This window comes from Fukomys damarensis, unplaced genomic scaffold (assembly GCF_012274545.1).
Source record: "Fukomys damarensis isolate Sample0158 unplaced genomic scaffold, DMR_v1.0_HiC HiC_scaffold_5, whole genome shotgun sequence".
NCBI classification, from domain to species: Eukaryota; Metazoa; Chordata; class Mammalia; order Rodentia; family Bathyergidae; genus Fukomys; species Fukomys damarensis.
Genome location: NW_022900917.1, coordinates 7251313 through 7276802, shown reverse-complemented (window position 1 = coordinate 7276802; position 25490 = coordinate 7251313). Strand labels below are relative to the sequence as shown.

The following is a 25490-nucleotide window of genomic DNA, read 5'->3' as shown; positions in this document are numbered from 1 at the left end:
CCCCTTTTCTGCCTCTTTTGTTTCATTTGCATCATCATCGATCACACCCCTCAAGCAAGGTTGTAGCTTCACGTATGACTGTGGCTTTACCTTTGAAGGTTACAACAGAGTAACTATAACTGAATACAGCGACCCCAGTGTTCATGGGCTGTGGCACCTGTAGTGAGGCAGTAGGGTGACATTCTCAGAGAATATGTGACCTGTGCTCATTCAAAATGGCACTTAGCTTTAAAGTGGTCATCCTGAGAGTCGCTTTTAACATTCGTGTAGAATGTCTAAGGTATTCACCTAAATAACACAACACAGCTGTTATTGTGATTAAGGATTCAGTAATGGACTGCATAGTCATTGCCTTTGTGCTGTTTGGTGTTTTACTTTTATAGTCACTACAAATTGATGGGCAGGGAAAAAAGGGGGGGGCCCGAATAAAGTATTTAGACTTTATGCAAAAAATAGCTGAAGGAATTTGTTCCTGCCAGTATCTAGAATCTATAAATAAGAAGTTCGGGCGTGAAAAGGAAGAAACTAACATGCAATGCTTCTGAGATATGCTTGGCACAAAGGGATTTTTTTTTTCTTCAAAAAAGTTGGAAACAGATTGGAGATAGATATAGATATATATGACATTCAGTGGAAAATCTGAATGTTCTCTTCCTTACCTAGGGAAAGGGATAAAATATCACACTCATTAATTGAAAAAACTAGGTCAGATGACATGCATTCACAAATGCTGTAGTCAGAGCTGGGGCAAGGGTTTGGGAGCATGAAGAAAAACAAAGCAAATTAATTAGTCTTACTCTCCAGATAATCTTCCACTTCTGTCAAAAATGCAAAATGTCAACCACCCCAAGCCTCTCACCTCCTTTCTCATCTTCAGAAGTAGTTTTACACATCATGGCTAAGTAGGCAATGGTTCTTAGCAAGTGGATCTGTGGCAGAAATTGTATCATGCCACTGGTTGATTCTTTGACTTAAGGTGACTTGAATTTAGAGATGGGTTGAATTTGCCAGGGAGACTCCACAGGCCAGTGAATTCAAACTAATTTGAGAACCACGAGTAATTGATAATTTTTCATTAAGCTTGGACACTTCAAAAAAGTAATACAGGATTTGACATGCAGTATTTAGTTAAATGTCACCTAAAATGGAGGGGGAAATTTTCTTGCAAAATTGGAATCTAACATTTGGAAAGAGAATCTAAGAATTTTATATTTTATTTAGTAAAAGGTGGGCTATTTCTTCTGTACTTTTCTGCAACTTCAAGGATTTAGGAAGACATTTTTTACCTTGTCATAAGTAAAATCTTAGGAGAACATGCGTGACCTTCAGGGAGTTGATGAGAGTCCTTTATGGTATAACAGATATTGTGTGCTTGTGCTTACGGTATCCCTCAGCCAGAGGCAGAGCATTGGTTGAATCTCAGATGAATTTGAGAACCTACCCAAAACTTGAAAACTAATTGTTTTTAGCATCTCATGATAGCATAAAGCCTACACCTCAGGTTCTGAATGTCTCAGGTGTACCCTTGCTCCTTTGGAAAGGCTGCTACAACTTCCCACTGGTTAGTATTTGGGGTTCCCTTTAGCCGAGGTGAGAATCTTTCCATCTGATGTTAATCGCTTTGAAGATTCTTTCTTTCATTGCTAGAAAATTTGCATATTCTAAACATATTTAAAATTGAATAATAAATAATATGCAATAAAATAGAAGTATACAAGCCCTTGGATTTTGACAGTTCAATATAATGATTAAAACAAGTCTCAAATAAGCATAGAAAAAATTTCCATTATCCTAAGAAACTCCCTCATTCTGCTGTCCAGTTATTTCCCATCTTCATCTCAACCCAGAGACAACCACTATTTTAATTTTTATCTTATAAATTAGTCAGGGAAATTATCTCCAATCTTTTCTTAAATAACATCGGTTTTGATATGTTGATCTTATATACCAAGACTTTCATCTAGTCACTTAATGTTAAAGGTTTTGCTACACTCTTTGGGTTTTCCAAGTGCTTTCAAATATAGCTGAAAGTTTTACTTCCTTCTTTTGAATCCTGGTAACTTTGTGTTTCTTGTATTATTGCCCTGGCTGATACATTATTAAAATGATAATAATAATGGTAATAGTGGATTTTGAATTGTTCCTAATCTTAGAAGGAAAGTACTAGTAATTCATCAGTGAACTGTAACTGTAGAGTTTTCACTGATAGCCTTAATCAGGCTAAGAAGTTCCCTTCTGTTCTATTTTACTGACAAGTTTTATTGATGCTTTCTGCATATATCGAGGTAGCCATATTCCTTTCCTCTTTGTTAATACATGAGTAACATCGGTTGACTTTGAAATGCTTAACCAAATTTGCATCCCAGGGACAAATTTCAATTGATTATGATGTGCCTTTTTGTTAGTCAGCTTCCCAGCATTATAACAAAATACTTGAGATGAGACAAAAGGTTTATTTTTGCTCAAAGGTCTGGAGGTTCCAGTCCATAATCAATTGACTCCTTTGTTTTGGGTTTTTGGAGGGCAGCACATCAGGGTGGGCATTCATGGTGGTATAAAATTGCTCACCTCACATCCAGGAAGCAGAGAGGAGATAGAGCAAAATTCGATTGCTGTATTCTATGGGGGAAAAATTGTCTTCCAGACTGCATTCTCTATGACTTAAGGCTCCACCTTTTAAAGGTTCACCACTTCACAGAGCACAATGCTGGGGACCAGGGCTTTAACACAGGAAATTTCAGAGGACATTTAAGATCCAAGCCACAGCAGTTATTCTTTTTATATATTGCTATATAAAAGGATGCTGTGTAAAGTGTTTAAGAGGTTTTTTTGCCAGGTGTGGTGGTGCACACCTATAATCACAGCACTCAGGAGGCTGAGGCAGGAGGATCACTGTGAGTTCAAGACCAGCCTGGGCTACATAGGGAGTTCCAGGTCAGTCTCAACTACATAGTGAGACCCTGTCTCAAAAAAAAGAAAAGTTTTGTGTGTGTATTTTGAAATATAACAGTATGTAATTCTCTCATCTAGTCATTTTTTTCAGGTTTTGTTTATCAGCATTATGCTGACTTCATAGAATATACTGGACTATATCCCTTGTTTTCTGAAAGATTTGTGCATCATTCTTGAATATTTGATATAAATCTTTAGTGATGCCAATTATGCCTTGATATTTTTAAAGGAAATATCTTTATTATAAAATCAGTATTTTAATATGTGTAAAGCCATTTAAATTTTTAGTGCCTCTTTGGGTAAGTTCTGGTAAATCATATTTTTCAAGAAGCTCTGGCATTTTAACATGCTAGAATTTGTGTTTATGTCTTTTGTTCTTCATATTGGTAATTTGCTTTGTTTAGGTTTCTAAGATTTCTGTTTTTTTTCTATCTGAAATTTTTTTTGTCATCATTTTGAATAGTTTCACAGTGTACTCCTTATGTTTGGTTTTTAATATCTTGATGACTTTGTGCCTAAATGTGTATGTATACATGTGTATATCTTTTCTTTTCTTTTTTTTTTTTTTCTAGTACCGGGGATTGAACTCAGGTCCTTGTGCTTGCAAGGCAGGCCACCGAACACTGAGCTAAATTCCCGGCCCTATCTTTTCATTTTTATCCTGCTTGGAGTTTATTGAGTTTCTTGGATTTGTGGATTGATGTCTCCCATTTACTTCAAAGAATTCTCGGTCATTATCTCTCCAAATATTTTTTCCTTATTCATTCTATTTTCTTCTAGGATGCCAACTGTTCATATATTATATTATTAGGTGTATTGCTCTTGAGGAAACTTTATTCATTTTTAAATTATTCTTTCTGTGCTCTGGTTTATAGATTATTTCTGTTGATATGTCTTTAAGTTCATTGATTCTTTATTCCACTACATTAAGGTAGTTGTAAACCCATCAATGTCTTCATTTGTGATACTTTAGAGTTCTAGAATCTCCATCTAGTTTTTTCCATTGTTTTCATTTTCTTGATGAAATTTTATAGCATTTCAGAAATATTACGTGCCTTTGTCACTAGAGCATTTGACATATTTACCATAATTACATTACTGTCTTTTTTTGTTAACTCCAGCAGTGTGTTACCGCCATGTGTGGGTGTCCTCTATTAACATTTTTCCTTTTCGTTACAGATGAATTTTTCTGTGTCTTTGCATGTGTCATAACTTTTTATTATATGCCAGATATTGTGTATACAATAATTGCAGGGACTGGAGTTAAGTAACATTGCCCCTGGAAAACATCATGCCTCTTTTTTGTCAGGTGGCTAGCATGAGGGCTAAGTCACTCTGATCTGTAGTTAAACCAGGTCTGGGTCTCACTGTGCTGTTAGTTGGATTCTGTTCACCTCTAGGTTGAAATATTTGAGGATGGAGTCAAGGCTTTCTCATTAACGGGCTTAGGATCTGAGCACTAGAAGCATCAGGCTCTGAATCTTTCTCTGTGCTTTGAATCCCAGCTTACAGCTTTCCAAGTCCCATGTTTCCTGTTTTATAGCTCGGCTGGCAGATGTTAAGAAACTGAGAAATTCCCTTTGCTTTTCATCTCTATTCCTTTGCTCTTCACCTTGGGAGATCTATTTCTCCCCAGGCTGTTTCACTGGCCCCAGCCTTCATAGAGAAGTCACATGACACTAGATGAAGACCCTGGTCACCTCGGAGTATCTTCTCAGCAAAGCTGTCCTGCATGGCTCCCAGCAAGACACTGCCTTGCATTTGATCAAGGCCTTAGACATGCTGAAGGGATTCTCCTCCTTCATGACCTGCTGAGAAGCTTTGCAGGGCTGCTGAATTCTACTTCCTGAAAGTGAACCTCAGGCGAATTCTTCCTATCTTTCTTGTTCTACTGGCCTTTGTTCAGCAGCACCATGTATTCAGGGGTGAATCAGTGCACCTAGGAGGGGTCTTTTTACATGCTGCAGCAGCCCTCTCTCTGCTTTCCTGTTCTTTCCCCAGCCCTCCAAGGGCCAGTCCTTGCATTTCAGGAGGAAGGGCTCTCACTCAACAACCTGTCCCATTCTTAGACATTAGTGTGTTACTGCTTTTCACTCTGTGAAGGTCCAGTGTGCCTCCCAGGGCCCCTCTTGGTCTCCAGTCCTGCACTCAGTTTTCAGTTTCCTGCTGCTTATCCTTGGTGAGGTTCTTCTGGGAAAGACTTGGCAGATGTAGAAAGATCAACATGTACCTAGGTCACCTTGAAATCCTAATCCTTAGGGCTCACCCATTTGTGGCCCCCCAAAATTTGTTAGCAGGTACCCATCCTTATAATGCAGCAATATTCTGGAGTCTCTAGGATGACAGCAGCCATGAGGTAGTCCTAGAAATGGGCTTTCCCAAGATTTAGCTCATTTAAGCATCATGACATTGTAGCCAATTGGGCTTGGTTTATTGTAAGGACAAGAGTGATGATCTCCTGCAACTTTCTACACTCTATCCAGAGCAGAAGTCAATTCTTTTCAGAAGTCTGTGGAGCCAGAACTTACCTGAAGATTTTGAATTCAATGAAGCAGACCTTTGTCTTATGGTGATGTCTTCTGAACAGAGCTAAGCTCTCACTTTTCTTTCTGCCACATGCTCCTGATGGAGGGTGCTCCAGCCAATGTCCTTATGTGACCAGTGCCCTTTCCACTCTGCCCTGCTAGTTACCTTCCCTACTTCTTTCTTCTGACCTCATGTAAATGCATGTGTTCCAGGAAGTCTTCCCCCAACAGACAGTGAATGCGTCGAGCACTTCTTACGCCCTTCCTATACTCTATAGAGTAATGCTTACCACTTTGTAGTGTGTCTATAATGCTAGAACAAAGATAGGACTTTCTTCCTTCAACATTGGGTCTAGAATTCAGACTCACTGTCAACAGGGCTCATAACTCCACTGGATGAGGATTCATATCAACATCATTAAAATCAGAGCACCTAAGAGATAAAGAGAGGTGGGACTCGCAGGGGGTTGGGGGGACAAAACATGTAAATAACAGGCTGCTGCTGCTGAAGAGGGGCTGTGGCTGCCAAACAGGGTGGTATTTAAAATGCTTTTATTGTGACTTATTTGGCATGAATATTAACGGAAGAGGAAAATACTTGAGAGGGAAGTTTATTGTTTCTTTTTATTTCTACCTGAAGATGCATCCCATAAGAAGGCTAATCTCAGTAAATAAATCCTTGCAAGGGAATGATATTGAAGTTGTTTTAAGCCACAGAGTAGCACCTGGCATTACTTTTACCTCTGGGAATCCAAATTTTTGCAACATTTTGGCTGCTAAACAGCAATATTATGACATATTCCATATAGATTTTTTTTTCAAAAAATTTCAAACTACTAACTCTTAGAAATTATAGGACAGCATTATTGTCCCACCCTTCTTTAAAAAACTGTCAGCTTAGTCAGGTCAACCAAAAATATTCTCATTTCCTCATTCAAAAATCTACATAGTTTTTTATGAAGCACATTTGAGTGCTGTTCTGGTAGGCCCTAATGAAGTATACTGAAAACAAATGTAAAGCAAAAAGCTCTAAAGTAGTGATAACATTTGAAATGTCAACTTCATGTCTCTGACTTACCCTAAAATAATGGTTTTGGGTGTGGACAAAGATATATTTTAGGGATATTTACCACAGCATTGATTTCACTCACCACATAAGTGTAACAAATTACAAAACACGTAAATTTCTAATGATTAGGAGTGGAGTAAATTATATATATATTTTTTTTAAAGTAGAACATAAAATAACATGGGTCTTTGGGCAACTGGTAAAATAGCTTCTAATACTTCATCTTCCCAGCTTAACTTTTTTCTACTGTAAAATAGGTTGATCTGACCCTGTCTGATTTAAGACACATTTTAGGCGTGTTTCACAAGTAGATTTGGCCAAGAAAAGTAGGTAACCTGGCAAATAATATATATTTTTTTTAAAGTAGAACATAAAATAACATGGGTCTTTGGGCAACTGGTAAAATAGCTTCTAATACTTCATCTTCCCAGCTTAACTTTTTTCTACTGTAAAATAGGTTGATCTGACCCTGTCTGATTTAAGACACATTTTAGGCGTGTTTCACAAGTAGATTTGGCCAAGAAAAGTAGGTAACCTGGCAAATAATTCACATTGTTATGAGAGTATATCTTTCTTTCTTCATATGACTTAAGCTGCCATGAAATTGTTTAAAAAGAGATTGGCACCCAAACTTCATTTTTGTCCTTTGCTGCTTCATATATATTCCACTGAGTAAGAATGAAAACCAGATAACCCCTCAAGGAAGTTCAGCCGTTAAATAAAAGTGCAACATAGCATAATTTCTGTGTGTGGATTATCCATTCTTGACTCTTATGGTGATTTTGTGCTGTAGGCCTCAAAACAGGATTTTAATTAAAAATCAGAGGTGCCCATGATACCAGAAAGATCAGTCTATTTGGGATCAGTATTGAAATATTAAATCTAAGCTAAGAATATTTCTTCGTTAACAAGGGAAAGATTCTTAAAATAAACCGTCTTGGTAAAATATTAGCTAACACTAATAGGTACATGTTATTGATCACTTATACAGATGGTATTTTAAGAATACCATCTTTTCGAACTCATTTAATCCTCGTGCAAAATCTGTGAGGAATAGACTAATCTGAAGCTGAGGTTCAGAGAGAGCAAGAAATTTCTAATGGACTTGAAACTATGAGACAGTCAAGACTCAAATGCAGATGGCTGGGCTCCAGAAATTTGCTCTAAATGACTTCACTTGGACATGCATCTGTGGTAGGGTGAAAGCTCATAAAAACCCTGAATCCGCTGAAGTAGGTGAGTACCTCCACTGCCCGCTCCAAAGCACATTTGCTCCTAGAACAATAGGCAGGTAGCCTACCTTCCTACAAACCAGACAGACTGCCCAAAGTCAGGGGAAGCCAATGTAGAATGACTAAGTCATCTACAAATGACTTCTAGTGTTCTCATCTTGTGAGTGGACTTGGTGGTGAAAATGGCGAGACCCTAAATATGACACCATCTGCAATTTGTAATTTTCTCAAGGTTTTTCTGCATGCTATAGTGCTCACTGAAACATCTGAGAGGTAGAATGGGACCAAACTGACAAGCAATTTCTCCAACCAGACTTCTCATTTGTCCTTCAGCTTGGGACTGAGCCTAGCATCAGTCACGTTCTGAGGCTGGGTTTTCTGAGTAGCTCCAGCCCAGCAGACTTCCAGGCTGGAACATGGGACTTGGCCCCTTCCCCACTGAGCCTACCCTGGTCCAACCTCATCCTACCTTCAGCTTCACCCAGTACCCTGTGGAAAGTGGTTGCTCAGAAAATGTGTTTAGTGATTTTCCAGTCACCATTTCACAGATGAGCAAACTGAAATACAGAACATAAAACTTAACTGATGTTATGAAGCAAACACACACTTCCAATCCAGGGTGGCCTTTGTGACCTTGCAAATAGGTGAAGTTGGTGACAGATCCTTTCTATAATGTCCAAGGATAAAGGGGAGCAGGTAAGAGATGGGGAGGAGGCATTACTGGACTTGAAGGTAGGGAGGGGAGGAGGAAAGGAGAGGAATACGAAAAAGAGGTTCATCGCTATCAGAAAACCTTACTGCAGAGGCCCTGAATCATGGAGCTGCATCACACCTGGAGCCATTTATAATGCTTGTGAGAAATGCCAGGCTAATAAACACTTCGCCAGCCAGTAATTCATGAGCTCCAGGCAGCAGCTGAAACCGAGGGGGGTAATGGCCACAGCTGTCAGGCTCCAGATGCTTTGGGGCCCGGCCCTGCCGCTTTGTCCCCGCTTCCGCGTGGAGGAACGCTGAGAACTGGCAACCGCAGCCACTGCCCTGGCCGGCTCCCAATGCACCAGCTGCATCTGGCCTGAAAGGCGGCTGATGCTGGCGGCCTTGTGCTCCCCACGAGGCTGGGCTTTGGGCGGCAGCCAGGCTGCAGGAGTTGGACCTCCCTCAAGCACACGTGGTCCAACCTCAACTGCGTCTCCTCCAGATCCCCATGGAAGCTTTCGATTTCCCGGAACACCACATCCTTCCAAGGTGTGGGTGTCTTTCTGAAGTCTACAGGAAAAGATGGAATGAAAACCACGCAGGTGAAAAGTCATGTCATTTATTAATAATTTTTTTCTTCTATAAATTGGAAGGAAAAAGTCTTTGGTGACACTCTGTAAAACAATCTATCTCGGATGGCAAAACCCAGACATAAAGTTACACAGGTCAGTGAAGTAAATCAAGATCTATGGCTTTATAATTTCTTGCACAATCTCTCATACACACTTCTGGGCTTAACTGCACTAAATCATTAATAATCTATAACAAATGGGGAAAACACTTCAGAAAGGACCTGCGGTGACACTAAAAAACATTGGCAACATATTAGAAAACTCTGTCCCAAATGTACATTGTATACAAAATAAGGTATACTATTTTTTTTTCTTTGCTTTACAATTTGCCACCTAAAATAGTTCCAGTTTTAGATGTCTTTCTTTCTACCCCTCAGCATATCCCATACATATTTTTCTCTCAAAATAAATATACAGGTTCATTACATGGTAAGCAGGTCATGTGCATGACCCTAATTTTAGAAAGAATTACAACCACAAAGAAAGTAATGTAATCCTGTAGGAGAAGAACAGAAAACTACCACAGAAAACAAATGACCTATGAGGTCTCAAAGACAAACTGTTACAGAAGTGGAGTGACTGAAAGTCTTGCTTGACTAGATTTTAAACAGGGTGCGGCCACGCTATTCCGTGTTTTGGGGTCTCTCACGTGGCCTCTTGGTGTGGAGTATGCTGGAATTCCAGATGAAAGACAACTGCAGCCCCAGCGAAGGAAAAAAATCAAGGAAACAAAATCTTCTGATTTTTTGGAAAGGACAAAAGAGAGAGATGGCTTGCGGGAGTCATCTTCATTATCAAAACTACGGTGCAAATTAACAGGTTTTCTATTCGGAGCTCTTGGACAACATTACTGAATCAAGCGGAGAGAACTTTTGCAAGATGCTCTACATACTATGCTGCCCCCCTTGAAAGAAATTTGGCACCAAGGCATAATCTAATCTCCACATCCCAAACTGTCCAGAGCACACAAGATAAGTTTAGGTCGGTCTGATCATCATACTGCTTCACTGAGAACTAAACACAAACCAACTCTGCCCCCATGGAACATGCGTAAGAGGATGAGGCCTGCAGTGAAAGGACTGTCTGGGTTAAACCTGGCCGAGAAGGACATCTGTACAGTTCCTGCCCACAGTTATAACTGGGAAGCTAGCAAATGAATTCAGCACCTGGAGCCCAGATGTCCTGGCTGCATTTCGGTGGTGTTAACTATTTGATGGCAGGGACATTTTCATTTGCAGGTTCATGGCAGTAACACCAAAAAACTGGTCCTTTGAGACCCAAAGGAACATAGGCCACTTCCAAATCTAGAAAGGTTGTCTCCGCTTTTGCTTGTATACTTCAGCCTTCTCCAGCAAGTCTCATGAAGATTCTAACCTGACGAGCTTTTCTGCCTCCTCCTGCTCTTTGAATGGCTTTGATTAAAATTTCATTTTTTCTTAAATGAAGCGTGCTGCTTTTTTCTTCCTAAACAGTATACTGGCTTGTTCACATCATTCATCTGACCCCTGATTAAATTAAGGTTCAGCAGCCTTTATAAAAGGCCACTGGTGAAATATTCCTTCAAGTTGCCAGGATTTTGAGAATCACCAAAATAAAGGCTAACATAGCCTACTGTAATGAAAAACAAGACTCATTCCAAAAGGGAAGTTGAAGGAAGCAACCAGGATTGATCCTTCTTTGAGCACCATTTGTAACAAGAAATGAAACTGTAACACAGCTAAGGTCCCAGGGATGAAATTCTCCTTCCTTCTACAGCGTCACATCTAGAAAGGGTGCCGACGTACCCAGGTGGGCCCACCTGGTTGTTTCCATCTTTTGGGACAGGATGACAATGATTATTGCATGGGTTTTTCTCTACAGTCTCAACTTTGAGCCATTGTATTTGCAATGAAAGTGCTATGTTTAATGTACATGTGAGCTTGGGTATGTATGATTCTTTTCACTTAAATAAATACATAGCCAGCTTAAAAAAAATTGTTTTGAAGACTACATGTCCTACTGCGGAAACCCTAAGTGGTGGTTTGTGTGTGCTGGAAAATCCTAAATGGCTGAGTCGTCCATGTAATTCATTATATGGCTGGCACTACACTCTCTGCCCTTAGCATCTTACCAGCATGTGTTAACCCCCTTAGGGACCCCTGATTATCCCTAAAGTTGGCCATGCAATAACTCCTGACACCCTACGGCAATAGACATGACTCATCAAACCTACTGCAATATGATATACAACTCTTTCCTAAGAAAATTAAAATCACATCTTACTGTTGGGCCTCAGTGATTTGCTTAGGTCGTTCAATTCCCAGCTATGTATTCCAAATGCACAAAAAGAACACAATGCCAGCATGCCAAAGAGATGCACTCAGAGAGAGACACACAATGAAATCATGGAGATTTAAAGTAGAGAAAAAGTGAGTCAGATCCAGATCTCATTTATAGTTACCATATTTTTTCATATAACACATTGTTTGTGGGGACACTCTGCCCTAGGGCTTTGACAGGGAAATCTATCCTGACAGCCACTCGTGGGACTGACTGGTACAGCCAGGGACTCTGTTTCACAAGCCAAGCTGACAAGTTTCAGGTTGGCTTGGGATCGTGAAGGCAAACACTGCATTCATTTCTGTGAAGGAGAAAGACATCAGGCCAATACTCCAGCTCTGCAAATAAATACAAATTGGCAAAGGGCAGGTGAATAGGATTGTTAACCTTTTATCACGCTGAGAAGTGCAATTTAAGTGACATGAAACTTTTGGGGGCATTTTATAGAAAAACACAAGTGCAAGTGTCAGGACCTACAAGTTATTTTTCAACAAATACCTAAGAGAATATCACATCTACTTAGCGGACAACGCCACACGCCTGAGGGTGTGGGCAGAGGAGGAGCCAAAGCGGATGACAGACACTTAGGGAACTGCTCTGATCACATGCTACACAAGAGCTGCTTTTTAATGGCACTGCACTTTGTACACAGCTCTCACAACACAGCATCAGGACTCGTGGTCTCCCGTCCTCGCTCTGCTGCCCACTGCCCAGGGAACCATCTCTCCCAGCCTCTGTGAACACTGCTTTTTACTCCTAATTACAGCAGCCCCTCCCAGCTAGCAGTGCAAGGTCCTCTTTTGCTCCCAGATGTCTACACAGGAAGGATGAGTTAGAGTCTACTAAGCTGATGGTTTCCACTGACCTCGGCCAGTGGCTTGAAAGTTATTGGAACATAACTCCGATCAGCTCTTGTTCTTTGAAAACAAAACTAGAAATAAATGTATGAGAGTTTGGGGGAAGAGAGAGACGAAAAGTGCTTATTGTTTATTCTGCATAACAGGTGAGGTCTAATAATCTTTCTAGTCCCTCTTCTCTTGCCTCTTCCAAGTAGAAGAAAGCATTTAATACCAGAAGTCTCCATTATTATATATATTTTTTAAACAATGGAGCCAAGTGATAGGGTCTGTGGGGTTTCTATGTGGTTTTCTTGCAGTTTCACAACCACTATAAGCTCCGGGTGGCATTTGTAGGAATAAAAATGTTCTTCCCAACAAGAAACACAACTAATCTTCTCTACATATTTAAAAATTAAAATAAAATTTAAAAGTATTCCCATTTGCTTCTTTTCTTTTACCCAATTCTTGCTTAAAACAGTATTTTACCAAAAATGATATGCGAGTCCTCACCAGGAGGGACATGCTGAGATATTTCACAGCAATTCTCTTGTTCAGTGGTGTGAATTTATACATTATGACTTCTTTCTCGGCAAAGACGCTTCCAAAATTTGAGGTCTCCATGAACAGTAAAGAGCTCATCTTATAATGTTTCCTCCAAAATATCCATTTTCAGTTGGTCTCTAAGTCAAAACCTTTTCCTAATCAGACATACGTCAGTGGGCTGGATCTGTCTTTTATCTAAGCACTGGGTTACCACTGTAGGTCAACTTCTCCAGCCACTGAAAACATTGGTGGGACAGCTGATGGCTCTTTGTGGAAACCGAATATGAGCTTCTTAATTATGCTAGTGTTTTCTTGGTACTAATCCCCCCAGCCCCCAATGAAAAAAGATTACCATACTTCTATATCTCAAACACAAAGTTTTCAACTAGAGCTGCCTACCTGGAAGTCATAATACTTTCTCTCATGCAGCAACATTTTAGAGATAAAAAGTTCAAGTGGATTAAAAAATTCAGATTGGAAAGCAACTGGACTGGCAGGGTGGGACAGAGGACTTGTCTTAACGTACGCTCAGCTATTTCTTGACACCGGCCGGAGGGACTTATTGTGTTTACCATGAAGTCTGAGCTTTTGTCGTGACAGGAAACCCTGCGTGACCGATGGCAATGAAATCTGTGGGAAGAGGAGCAGCAGCTTTGAAACACTCACGACCAACACCATTTTGATTAAAGAAAGAACTCTGGTTTTTAATAGTTTTGATCATTAAAAAAGTTTAAACCTGCATAGCAATCATTTCAAAAATAATTATTTAATGTTCCATAATTAAACTGTACACAACCTAGTCTTGGGACCCAGAAGCCAGAGGTGAGTTGGAGAAGTCCGATGCAGTCCCGGGGGCCAGGAGTCGAGTTCTCATTGGCCGTTTTTTGTTTTGTCGTTGTGTTTCTCTAAGTTTATTTGGATACTTGGCACAATCTGGCTCCGCTGATGAGCGGATCTGCACGGGAAGAGAGAGAGCAGCTAGACCCCTGTCCCTCCTCGCTTCCCCAACCCCACTCAGCCAGACGCCTCAAAGCCGCTCAATGTCTCGGTATTTCTTCCTCAGGATGGAGACCTGGTCTTTGAAGAGCACGGGGTCCAGCCGCATCTGAGAGTGGATCAGCGGCATGTAGCCAAACCAGCTGGCAAATGTGTTCATGCAGCTCTGTCTCTGGGCAAAGTGGTCGGGGTCAGCCCAGCGGGAAGCCCGAGAGGTCTAGGGAGAAGGACAGAGACAAGAGGATGATGAGAAGCAGCACGGGCCCTGAGCCAGTCGCAGAGCTCACCGGCGTGGACCGGCAACGGGAGGGCACGGACGCTGCTGCTCGTCTATCCTGAAAGCTCCCATGATATGCTAAGCTGGTCCATGTTGAAAACACATCTATTTGCAAAAGATCTAGCTCGCTGCTGCCTCTCATCTATCTGCTATTTTGCTCTTTAATTTGTTCAAACTCTGGGTTTCTCAAAGATGTGTTAAGTATCTGTACCAACTCCTTACAATGAATGAAATCTTAACCAATACGTGTTCTTTGTTAAACATGTATTAACACAAGTTTAAAAACAGAACCTAATGCTGATCGACTAATTCTCTTCTCAGTGAGTAACATGTGTCAGGCGAATTCCCCTTTGCACCGATGCCAGGGCTAACACATATTTCTGCTTTCAAAAAGAGTTTTTTTTGGCACCAGGGCTTGAACTCAGGCCCTTGTGCTTGCGAGGCAGGCAGCAGAACCACTGAGCCAAATCCCTGATCCTCAAAGAGAGTTTTAAATTCTTTTTGTTTACTTGGCTGATTTTGAAATATCAATCATCAATTTTCAGAAGCCTGTCTTCCTATCCACTTCTCCCTCCCTTTTGTCTCTCTACCTTTACAACGATCTCCCTGAATCTTTTGATAAAAGGTCACATGTATTGGTGAAGGGAACAAATAAAACCCTTATCCTTCGTTGAGGGCTAGTATTATGCAGAAGCTGAGATTTCTTTTTCCTACCCTACACGCTTTTTTTACTGGGACAGCCATGAAGTATAAGGACGTGGGTTTAGTGATAAATAAGGAACACGTTCATGTGATTATCCACTAAAATCTCAAAATTCTGTTCTTGGAATTTAAGAAGTATTGCATTTTCTACTCTAATAAAATGCCCAAAGTTTAATTTTTGAAAGGCAGTTGATTCTATAGAGTCACTGTTCACCCTGAATAGGAAGAATGATTTGCTCTAGTTAAGTGGGAAAGAGAGCTATCTTTTTAGCCTTCTCCACTGCTTCTATGGGTGCTTAGTTTCGTATCATGCAATTATTGGCCCTGATTTTTAAAAAGGCTTAAATGATGTTAAGTGCTGATATTCAAATAGAACTAAGTATACTGTCTTTAAAGTTTTTATGAAATAAGAGATAAGATGGGTTGTCAGATTACAAGGAAAAAGTCCATGAACTGATTTAGGCAAATAAGCAACTCTTTAATGATGTAGGTGTGTGTCCAATGTGCGTTTGTCCTCATCATGCACTCTTAGAAACATACTTTCACGGACAGGTATGAGTCGCTTTAAAAATCACTAGAAGTCACTTTAAAATCACAAGTGCTAAATACTTGAACACAATATCAAAAATAAATACAAATGTCAAGTTAGTCCTGAGCAGCTACGTAATAAAATACTATTTGCCAAGTGTGTTCATGAAGCTTCTTCTTTGAACCTTGCAACATCAAACTGAAAGGATGATCTAGCCAGGTGAGGGCATCTACATTTTGTAGAAGAGGAAGTTACTTTACTTAGGGTGGAAAGGCAGCATTCACACTAGAACTCTACTTGGGACATGGGAGAAGGCTCCAAGTAAACCTGAAGGCCAAGTTCCTATCAGAGGAGATGGTCCCATGGGTATCCTGCTCTGTTCCTAAACTGATGGGCGTTGTGGGCCATTTCAAAGGGCCAGACCCCACACCCAGCAAGAGCACTCAGAACACAAATGCAAATGCTGTGAAGAGCCTCAGCTCATTCTTATTCTTGCTTGTGATTTTTTTAAAAGTCCAGGTGATTACTCCAGTGTCTCTCTGCCTCTGAATTTTTAACATTTACTCTGGGTCTACCAGTGTTTGGTTGGAAAAAGATCTTCCTCCCAAATAGTGAAAGCACCATTTTAGAGCAAGACACCCTTCTGTTTCACCGGTCACACCGACGAACATTCCAAACACTAATGGCTACGAGAAGAAGCGGGCAAACAGTCCCTGGCTACACCCAGTTCAACCGAAGGTGCAATTTCGATTTGTCTCTGAAAGATGTGAGAGCTACTGAAGGAGTGCTTCAGGAGCACTGGGAAATCTGTGAGACGAGCACAAAGCCAGCCCTCTGCAATCAAACGCTGTTAGGGTCCCACTCTTCACGGTGCACTGTGTATCCCAGGGAGGTCTGAAGAACGACATTAAACGGATGCTGCGACTTTAAGTGAGGTAACAGGCAAAACAGTGTCTGAGCAAAAAGTGCACAATACATCTTGCTTGGATTGAGTGGGCTTTTAGCCTCAAAGATTAACATTTTTTTGCAAATCCTCTTGCCTGCTCTGCGGTAATTACAAGGAAATGGAATTTTCCACAAGACCTTTTATGCACGAAGGACAGCGCTTTTCTCATAACCAGTACCTACATCAGTGCCTGGCGATCTGCCAGCGCTCCATAAATACTCGCAAACTAAATCTGAGAAACTTAAAATCCTGTCCATGTTTTGCTCCCTGAATTTCTTATCCTGTCCATGTTTTGCTCCTGCTGAATTTCGCAAATGAAAAGCCACGAGTGGTATTAATAGGAGGGGCAACTCAGTTCTCCCTGAGAAAGGTAGATCCTCGCACGATTGTCAACACGGCACAGGCAAAGCCTCGGAACTAAACTGATGCCAAGCCTGACGGATGCTCTGTGATTTAAAGCGGAGAGATCTAACGGTTTTGAGTTGATATCTCACACAGAGTGTTGGGTCTGCCCGAGGAGAATGACAAGAGATGAACGTCAGCACATTCCATCGGGCTTGGTGCTGGAGACAGTCGGGGAAACAGGCCGCAGAGGGCCTGGCCTGGGGCCAACGTGGTGGAGGTGATGCGGGCAGCCCTACCTCTTGTGCACGATGTGCAGAGAAGCTGCCCTCTGTGCCATGCACTTGCTGTGTGCCCGAGACCTTACCCTGGAAACAAAAGCTAAGACCCTGACTGGCCTAAATCACACTAAGCAGCGAAACACTCACTGCTAGGGATCAGCTTACCCTGGAAGAGTGGACAAGGCAAAGATGCACACCGACAGGCTCATCTCCAGAGCTCCCCGCTACCACAGTTTGCTGTTCGGCACCCCCAGGCCACCCCCGCACAGTATCACAAGCAAAGCCTCTGCACTGCACTACTTTTGTTTTTGGGGTTCCTCATTCTGTGCTGGAGTGAACTTCGGTGTTGAGACAGCCTCGCCTCCCCTCACCTCCTGTACTCTTGCTGGGGTGAGGGACAGAGCCGGGGAGGCAGAGGGGCTCTTTGCAAGCCCCCCACCACTCCGCCTCCCAGACCCCTGCCTGGTGTAACAATACAAGGGATGGCCCAGGGTGCTGGGGAACCAGCGGTACAAACCACTGGTATCAGTGGTACCCAGGAGTCAATTCTCACATCTGCCCCCATCTCGTGGGTGACTTGTGGTGACACTGGTAAGTTTTCTAGGCCCTGGTTTTCTTATAAGTAAAAAGAAAGTTCTGGGTTATATTTCCTTGAAAATATCTTTAGTCCTAAAGTGTTATAACCCAAGAAAACATTTTACTGTCCTTTAAAAAGGTTTTCAGACGTATTACCTCCACCTTGTGAGGCAGATTTTCACCATGTTCATCTTAAGATGAGCTGACTGAATCTCAGAAGACAACTCTCTTGCCTACGGCTTATAAATGCTGGCTCAGGAGCTGAAGACAGAAAACTGTGACTCCTGGTATTTCACTGTGATGCACATTCTCTCAGAAGCACCCGCCAGAAGGCTGTACTAAAGACAGTATGGTTTGCCAGTCACTAACTAAGGCACCTAGGGTATATTTCTACACATGCTTTGCAAGTCTTTAATTCTGCTAGGGACCAGAATATTTGTCTCCCCGAATTTAAGGGTTAAAGCCTAATCCTCAGTGTGATACCATTTTAGGTGGGAACACGGGAAGTAATTATGTCAGGGGAGTGGAATTACTAGGAATGGGACCGGAGCCCTTGTCAAAGGGACCGCAGAGAGCTTTCTGCCCTTCCTTCCACCATGGGAGGACACGGCAAGCCCACAGCACTCTGTGAATCAGGAAGCAGGCCCCAGCCCGATGCTAACTCTGATGGTGCCTTGGTTTTGCACTCTCCAGTCTACAGAAGTGTGAGAAATCAATGTCTGTTACTGAAGCCACCGTAGCTAGACTGTGTTGTTACAGTAGCCCAAAGGGTCTAAGACTACCTGAGGACATGTCTCTCTCATGGCACCGTACATGAACGCTTATATTCTCAGGAGACAGATGCCCTTGGCTGGCTGTGTTTTCCTAGTTGTCCACGGGCCAATCACTCCTTCCTGACATGTTGTGCTTGGAAGAGATATCTCCTCATCCTGCTTCCAACACAGCCCTCCTTATCTTGGGCAGAACTGCCAGTGAGCAAAGCAGAGAGAGGGCTCCTTTACCTGTCCCATCATTGTCTCCTTATACTGCTTCTTCTGGGTCACTTTGATTGGAGGCAACTTTGTCACGGCAGACACCAGGAAGTTCATGAGAATGTCCTCACAATTGGCCAGCTGGTCCACCATGGTCTTCAGGCTGGCTGGTAGGTAATGGGTGTACAGGTAGTGATAATATCTGTAAAGACCGAGGAGTGGTTACACAGGGGGCCACTGTTACACGGTGGCAAGTGGGTTTTAACCAAATAAGCATTCTCTGAATCCCGAGTGTGTCGCTAATGGCAACCGTGGTGATAATGAAGGTAGCTATTACTTCTATGGTACTTAGTGTACACTTAGTAATAGTCTGAAGTGTTTTACAGAAGAAGGCCTTATCTAATCCTCATAAGGAATCTAGAGGCAGGCACAATGTCCCCATTTGATAGGCGAGGAAACAAGGCACAGACACACACACAGCTGCAGATATTGCTTGGCTGTCTAACTTTACTATCAGGCCAGTGAGAAGGCATAAGTACCTAGGTGGCAAGGCAATTTACGCGATCTCCCATTGAGACAAATCATTTGAACAATCCAGGTTCATCGAGGTGGTGGTGGCAGTGGAAAGGGGAACAAGGAACTTTTAAGGGATGAAATCTGAGATCAAGCTTCAGCCAGTCTAAATATTTATACCTTGGGCATTTTCAGTCCTACAGCTGAGGACAAGATTCTCTTGCCTACTGAAAAACAAAGGCTAAGGTGTGACTGATGTGTCCACCTAAGACAGAAGACAACAATGGATGCGGAATAGTAACTACCTACGCTCACTAGTCTGTGTCTTGCAGTCTTACACCAGTCTGCTGCCTTTCAAGACAGAAAGCCTGCCAAGGAGTGTGCAAGTTGTGTCTCCATCCATGACTTCAGCACACTCTTTGGACACCTAACATGCTCAAGATGAAACTGCATCTTCTGCCACACTTATTCCACCCATAGCTTTCTTTAGCCCTATTGATGTCTACTCGATCCTTCCACCTATCGGGTCAAAAAACATGGCAGTCATGTGATTCGGCTCCCGGTCTGTAAGGATATCACGCTGACACCTTCAAAATACGCCCACCGTCTGGTCACTACAAACCATTTCTACCACTCACTTCCTGGTCCCAGGCTCCATCAACTTCTACCTAGAAAACGCCAGTTACCCTTGTTCCTGATGGCCCATTCTCCACACGGCATCTGGAGCGGGTGCTAGAAGCAGAAGCCAAATCCCTGTGGTGTCCCCCAGGTCACACCGAGGAAGCGTCGAGTCCTGCTCCTGGGCTCACAGACCTCTGTGACTTCCCTCAGCCACGCCTCTCTCGCCTCATTACCCTCCTCAATGTTCCCGCTGCGTCTCTCCGAACAGTGTACCAGCTGTCCCGGTACCAGACCATCTTGGCTCACTTTTCTTCCTTCACATCTCTGCTCACATCGTCCCTGCTCAGTGAGGCAGCCAACCTGCCCCGCTTCTGCCACGACTCCTGCTTGTCTCTACTTTGCCTTTTCACTCGCCTTCCTATCATCCTACGTCACCACGACGTATATTGTCTTCCTTTGTTACACTACAAGCACATTTGTTCTCCTGTGCCCATCGGTGGATTCCAAGCACTCACCACAGTGACCAGGGCTAGTCAATTAAATACCATATTTACTTTTATTTATTATGGTTATCCTCAATATTCAGTTACTTAGTATAGCCTGGAGCGTCTCTTCAGCCTTCAGTTTAACTGAAAATGCTACTCTGCCATGATTTCTGGAAATGCGATAAGCCAAGAAGTTTCACCGGTGTAAAAAAAACCTGTGTTTGCCTCATCAACAGAACTTAAGCAGGGATACCGTTAACGAGTGCTGTTAGCAAGAGTTGACCTGAGTTTCTACACATGCAAGTGCCAGGAATTAAGAGCTCCATAAAATCTCAAAAGAAGATGTGTGAACTCCTCACTTGTGGTAAATAGCAGCTCCTGTCAACACCATGGAGTAGTCGTTTGTCCACTTGGACGTGTAGCCCCAGCGCTCCTTGGAGTTATCCCAGAAGTGGCTCCGCGCAGGGTACCCTACGATCCTCTCGGGGAAGCTCTGCCACACGGTGAAGGCGAAATCCACCTGCAGGCAGAACACAGCCAAACAAGCAATCATCAGTGCTAACAAATGTCAACAAAACATTACCTTTCCCCTGCTAATTCATCATGTGAAATCCTGGGGCTGTTTTGAAACATTAATTCCATGTATTCATCAGCAAATTAAACTGACTGCTTGACATTTTGCCCCATAATTATGCACACTTTAATGTTTTCTGTGAAAGAAACTTGAGACCAGTGCTGAAATGAAAGAAAAGGGGAAAAGAGTTTGCTGATGTGTTTCTTCCCCTACCCCTTGTGGTTCGCGTGACTACTGATCCGCGAGAGGTACAGATACACGAGCTTATCCGTGAGAGCACATTCCCTGGACACAGCATCATGGCCAGCCTGTCCCTCAGCCGATGGGATACAAACTAAAGCATCACCTTACGAGATCAAGATTTGCCATCTTAAGAGAAAAGGCAAAGATTTTCTTTTTTGAAAGAGAACAGCCATACTGTTAAGTGACATAACCAGACACACACGCTTACAAGTTGCCTAGCCTCTCTTGTATGAGAAACCCAAAGTATAAATAAATAGGAGTCAAGAAAAAGATAGATGATAGAAAACAGGAAGACAGACCTCTTGTAAAAGGAGATCAAGAGACAGAAGGAGTGGGAAGAAAAACGAAATAAGATGTGTTATATGCATGTACCAACTCCCCACAATGAAGGCGATCATTATGCACTGCAAACATGGGCTAATATAAATAAAAAATTTTAAAACTCTCGAAAAAAAATAGAAAAAAGAAATTTTACTAGTAAAATTAAATTTTAAAAAATTAAAAAGAACACAAGTTTTAACAGGAAGGCAGAGTGGATTTCCCAAAGCAAACAGAATTCAGGGTTCTCAGGTTCAAAGACGCACACAGAACCAGGGAAATCTAGAAAAAGCCTCCACAGAACAGTCACTAAGAATAGGTAGAGATAAGGCCAGGTGAAGCGACAGGATTACAGAAGCCAGCTGAGTAACTTTCCAGTGCTCGTAAGAAAACCAAACACGGTGCCCTTGAACCTGCTGGAAATGAGCACATAAGCTTAACAAATGCTGTGTTTTCAAGTCTGTAAGCTCACTTCTGACTTCGCATGATTGTTTGATGAGTCATAAATAAAAAATAAACAGAAAATAAAAATACCAAAATAGTAACAGCAAACAATCATGTCATGCTGATGACACCTGCCGCTTAAACGCAGCAGCCACGCTGACAGGCACTTTCCTAACCCATTTCATCCTCACAGTGGCCCTGGAAGGTATTCGTTTACAGAAAGGAAAACAGATACACGAGCGAGCTGAGGACCAAGGAATTCACACAAGCCAGCTAGTGGCAGAGCCCAGCTTCAGGCTCAGGTAATCTGGTTTCATTTCAGGCTGTACAGTATTCTAACCTCTCTCTGGTGCTCTTGCTACAGTGTTGAAAGCAATGTATCTCTTCCGAGGCCACAATGCACCCTGTAACCTTTGTTCTGTCTCTTCCTGAGAAGCAGCACAAATGGAAATTTCATTTACAATGCAAATAGTGTAAGTCCCAGCACTGTGACAGCAGTTGAGGGACAGACGGATGCTAAACCAAGATCTTACTGTCAAGAGATTCAAAATTCTGCTGACTGATGAATGTGACCATATATTCAGCCATAAAAAGGAACAAAGAACTGACAGGTGCCACAACATGGGTGAACCTCAAAAACACACTAGGTGAATTGTCACACAGCATATGACTTTATGTTTGTCACAAGACAGAAAACAGCAGCAGTTGTCAAATGCTGGGAGAGACTCTAACAGGTACTGGCTTTTCTTGATGGATAGTAAAAATGTTCTGGAAGAAGAGAGAGACAAAGCTGGGTATACAGGCACAGGCCTGTAACTCCAGCACTCAAGAGGCTGAGGCAGGAGGATGGCTGTGGGTTTGAGGCCAAGACTCACTTACATAGCAAGACCCTGTCTCAAACAAATAAACAAAACAAAACAAAAAAAGACAGGTCACAATGACCAGACAACAATACTGTCAACGAACTAAATCCCACTGAGTTGTACATCTTCCTGTGGTTAATTTATGTCACATGAATTTTACCTCAATTTTAAAAAGATGGAACAAATAAGCCTAGATCAATATTTCCCAAGGCTTTTGCCACATTCCTGTACCACATATTTTACTACTTAAAATACTGCTTAAATATTTTGCTTTAAATTGGCTACATTTTAATTGGCTTCCTCCTAGGTAAAAAAATAAAATAAAAGATCTCATTGAAATCCTAAGAATGATTACTGGCTGTATTATTTTCTAACAATCATTAAAGTAAAACCATAATTGTTAAATAAAACATGCTCGTAATGAGCCACGGAAAACTATCTGATATATACAACTCATGTTCCAGGAAACTGGCTGGGGTGATTTTTAAAGGCCCTTTCTTTTACCACTCAATTCTTTAGTCTTAGTTAGAAGTCAATCTATTTTGTAAATAGCCAAACATTTACATTGTTATGAAAGACCAATTTGGTGCCTGTGCCGGTGAGGACCTTCCAACTTGGGTCCTTCCAACTTGGGTGGTCGCATTCCACCCGGGGAGGGACAGACTAGAACGAAGAGGGAGGAGGAAGAACTTCACTACTCGGCTGGATGTGAGCACAGCCCCTCTGGTTCCAAGGCCAGCAGACCAGCTGGACCACAGCACCCAGCATTCCTCGCTTCCATGATGGTGCGACTCCTCATGATAAAACTCGACGACATCCTCTGTCTTTGCAAAACTCTAACCTGCCGTCCTGTCTCCAAATCAGAAAGATTTATTCCGGTTCATTCTCCAAGACCACACCTTTCGGGGGACCAGGAGGAGTCGGGCGAACAACACACACACCAAGCAAACTCGGTGGGCAATGAGGCACCTGCAGATTCAAAGACAGCAGGGGAGTGCACGGCGTTGGCCAGAAAACCAAAGCTAAGTCAGCTCGGACCTGCCATGCTAAGGCTGCTGTCAAAGAAACTGCCCAGCGGTCAGCAGTCTTCTCCATCATTCTTTGGAAAGGAAACGCATGCATGGCAACCACTGTAGAATCCAGCGGGGTGTTTTCATCACACGGATTTCTTATTGTCTCAGAGCTATTTCAAGTCCTTTCAAAGAAACTCAAAAGTAAATCCAGATAAAACTATGATTCTTGTGATAGCTCTGCTTTCATGAAGATCACTAACACATCAGAGAAGGCAAAGGTCAGCTCATGGCCTGTTCTCTTAAAAATCAACATCTGTTTCCTTTTGAGGCTTTGCGGCAACCCACATAAATGTAAATAACTATAAAGCAACTATGTCTAATTCCTTTATGGGATGTTGCTGGAAAACCTATCCTTAATGCTGCAGAGGACATGTACACACCCTAAAAACCCTGAACAGAAACAGCATCTATCTACTCACCTAGAAAAAGAGAAGCGAAATCCTTGCCACAACCCTTTTAGGCAACACATCCATCCTACCTAGCAGCAGGCAGAAGCAAACCAGACCGCCAGCCTCTGAAATTTACATATCATTTTCAACCCACGTTAACTTCTAATTACTTCACATACAACACATGTTCCTCCCAGCATGCACCAAGGGGTTGGAATTGCTATTCTTTGAAAGGAAATCCACCAGCACGAAGATCTATCACAGCATCTGAATGTTATTACACCGTGAGACATGGAAAAACAAACCCCAGAACAAGACTAATTGCTGTGTGCCCAGGAGAAGATGTAAGAGGAATCAGGACTCTGGGTCACAGGATGGTGAGCAGGGCACGTGCTGGACGAGATCGGACCGTTTGTTCCACCTGGCTCCACACTACTTCCTGTCTTTGTCTTTGGAGGTGCATTCTCTACTCCCCTTGCCCTGTGTTTTGTGCTCCAGGATGACAGACTCCTGGGTGGACTGAACAGCACTGGTGGCTGGTGTTTGGCCAAGTTAGGCCAACAGGAGTCATCAGCAAGGGAATGAAAGGAGGAAAAGTTGGGATACCCCTTCCCTGCCTCCTTCCTACTTCTGCATGAGAGTTCTGGCAGCAGCTCTGCTTCTCCCCGAACATGGCTCTTGCAAGCAGGCCTGGTTCCCTCTTACTTGCATCTCAGGGACTTTGGCAACACGATTCCTTCTCCACTTCCTTCCAGCCTAGGGGCAGAACTTGCTTTCTGCTCTTGCTCCACCAGGTGCCTCACCACCGCAGGTGGCATCACTAAGCCCTCCCTGAGCAATCCCTGGGCCTTCCATTTGCATCATCTGATTTGAATTGTGCTTGATGCCAGGACTTCGACAGATGCAGGCAGGAACTATAACCAAAGAACCTGGCATGCAGTCCGGAACAGAGAAATCTCTCCAAAATACTTGCTGAATGACCATGCCAGCGTCCCTCAGAGGAAGCAGCAGCAGAACACAGGCTGGGGTGTCCCTGCCCTGTGTTTCATAGCTGTTTCCAAAGCCCGCTGAGCGTTAAGAGTGTTTTCTCTGCAACAGCCCTTCCTCCCAGTGACACAAGTGGCTGTGTTCACCCTTCATCCGCACAGCACCTGCTCCACACCACTCAGCAAGTATTTACAGAGCTTGGACAACACAGAAAATATTTCCACCGGGCAAGGCTGAGGACACTCGGTCCTCAGGTCCTTTAGGCTACCTCGTACATAATTCTGTTCAGCTCTACCTGATGGACATCAGAGGCGGCCACGGAATTTCAAGGAAGAGATGTCGAACTGTCCAGCCAAGGGCGACATCTAGTTCCACTGCTGGAACCAGACTGGGGCTAGGAAAGTAAGTGCTGGGAAGGGCCAAGGTTTCAGCTCAATGGAAAATTATTATGAATAAAAAGAAAAAGCAAATGAGGGGGAAAGGATAAATGGTTAAGATTCCATGCCTCTGAAAGCAGCTACTGTTACTAACGTATTTCTGATACACATTTGTA

The 25490-nt window shown here is 42.6% G+C and overlaps 1 protein-coding gene across 1 annotated transcript in view; it reads right to left on the bottom strand.

The window, feature by feature from the left end:
* Positions 1-11252: 11252 nt before the first annotated feature.
* Ext1 (exostosin glycosyltransferase 1) overlaps positions 11253-25490 on the bottom strand; it is a 265534-nt gene continuing 251296 nt past the window's right edge. Inside the window, exons 9-11 of the mRNA XM_010619519.1 lie at positions 20406-20566; positions 18458-18629; positions 11253-14020 (exon numbers count right to left, since the gene is read on the bottom strand). Of these exons, the coding sequence (XP_010617821.1) occupies positions 13835-14020; positions 18458-18629; positions 20406-20566 (519 nt within the window). The 3' untranslated portion in view covers positions 11253-13834. The remainder of the gene's footprint in view (positions 14021-18457; positions 18630-20405; positions 20567-25490) is intronic.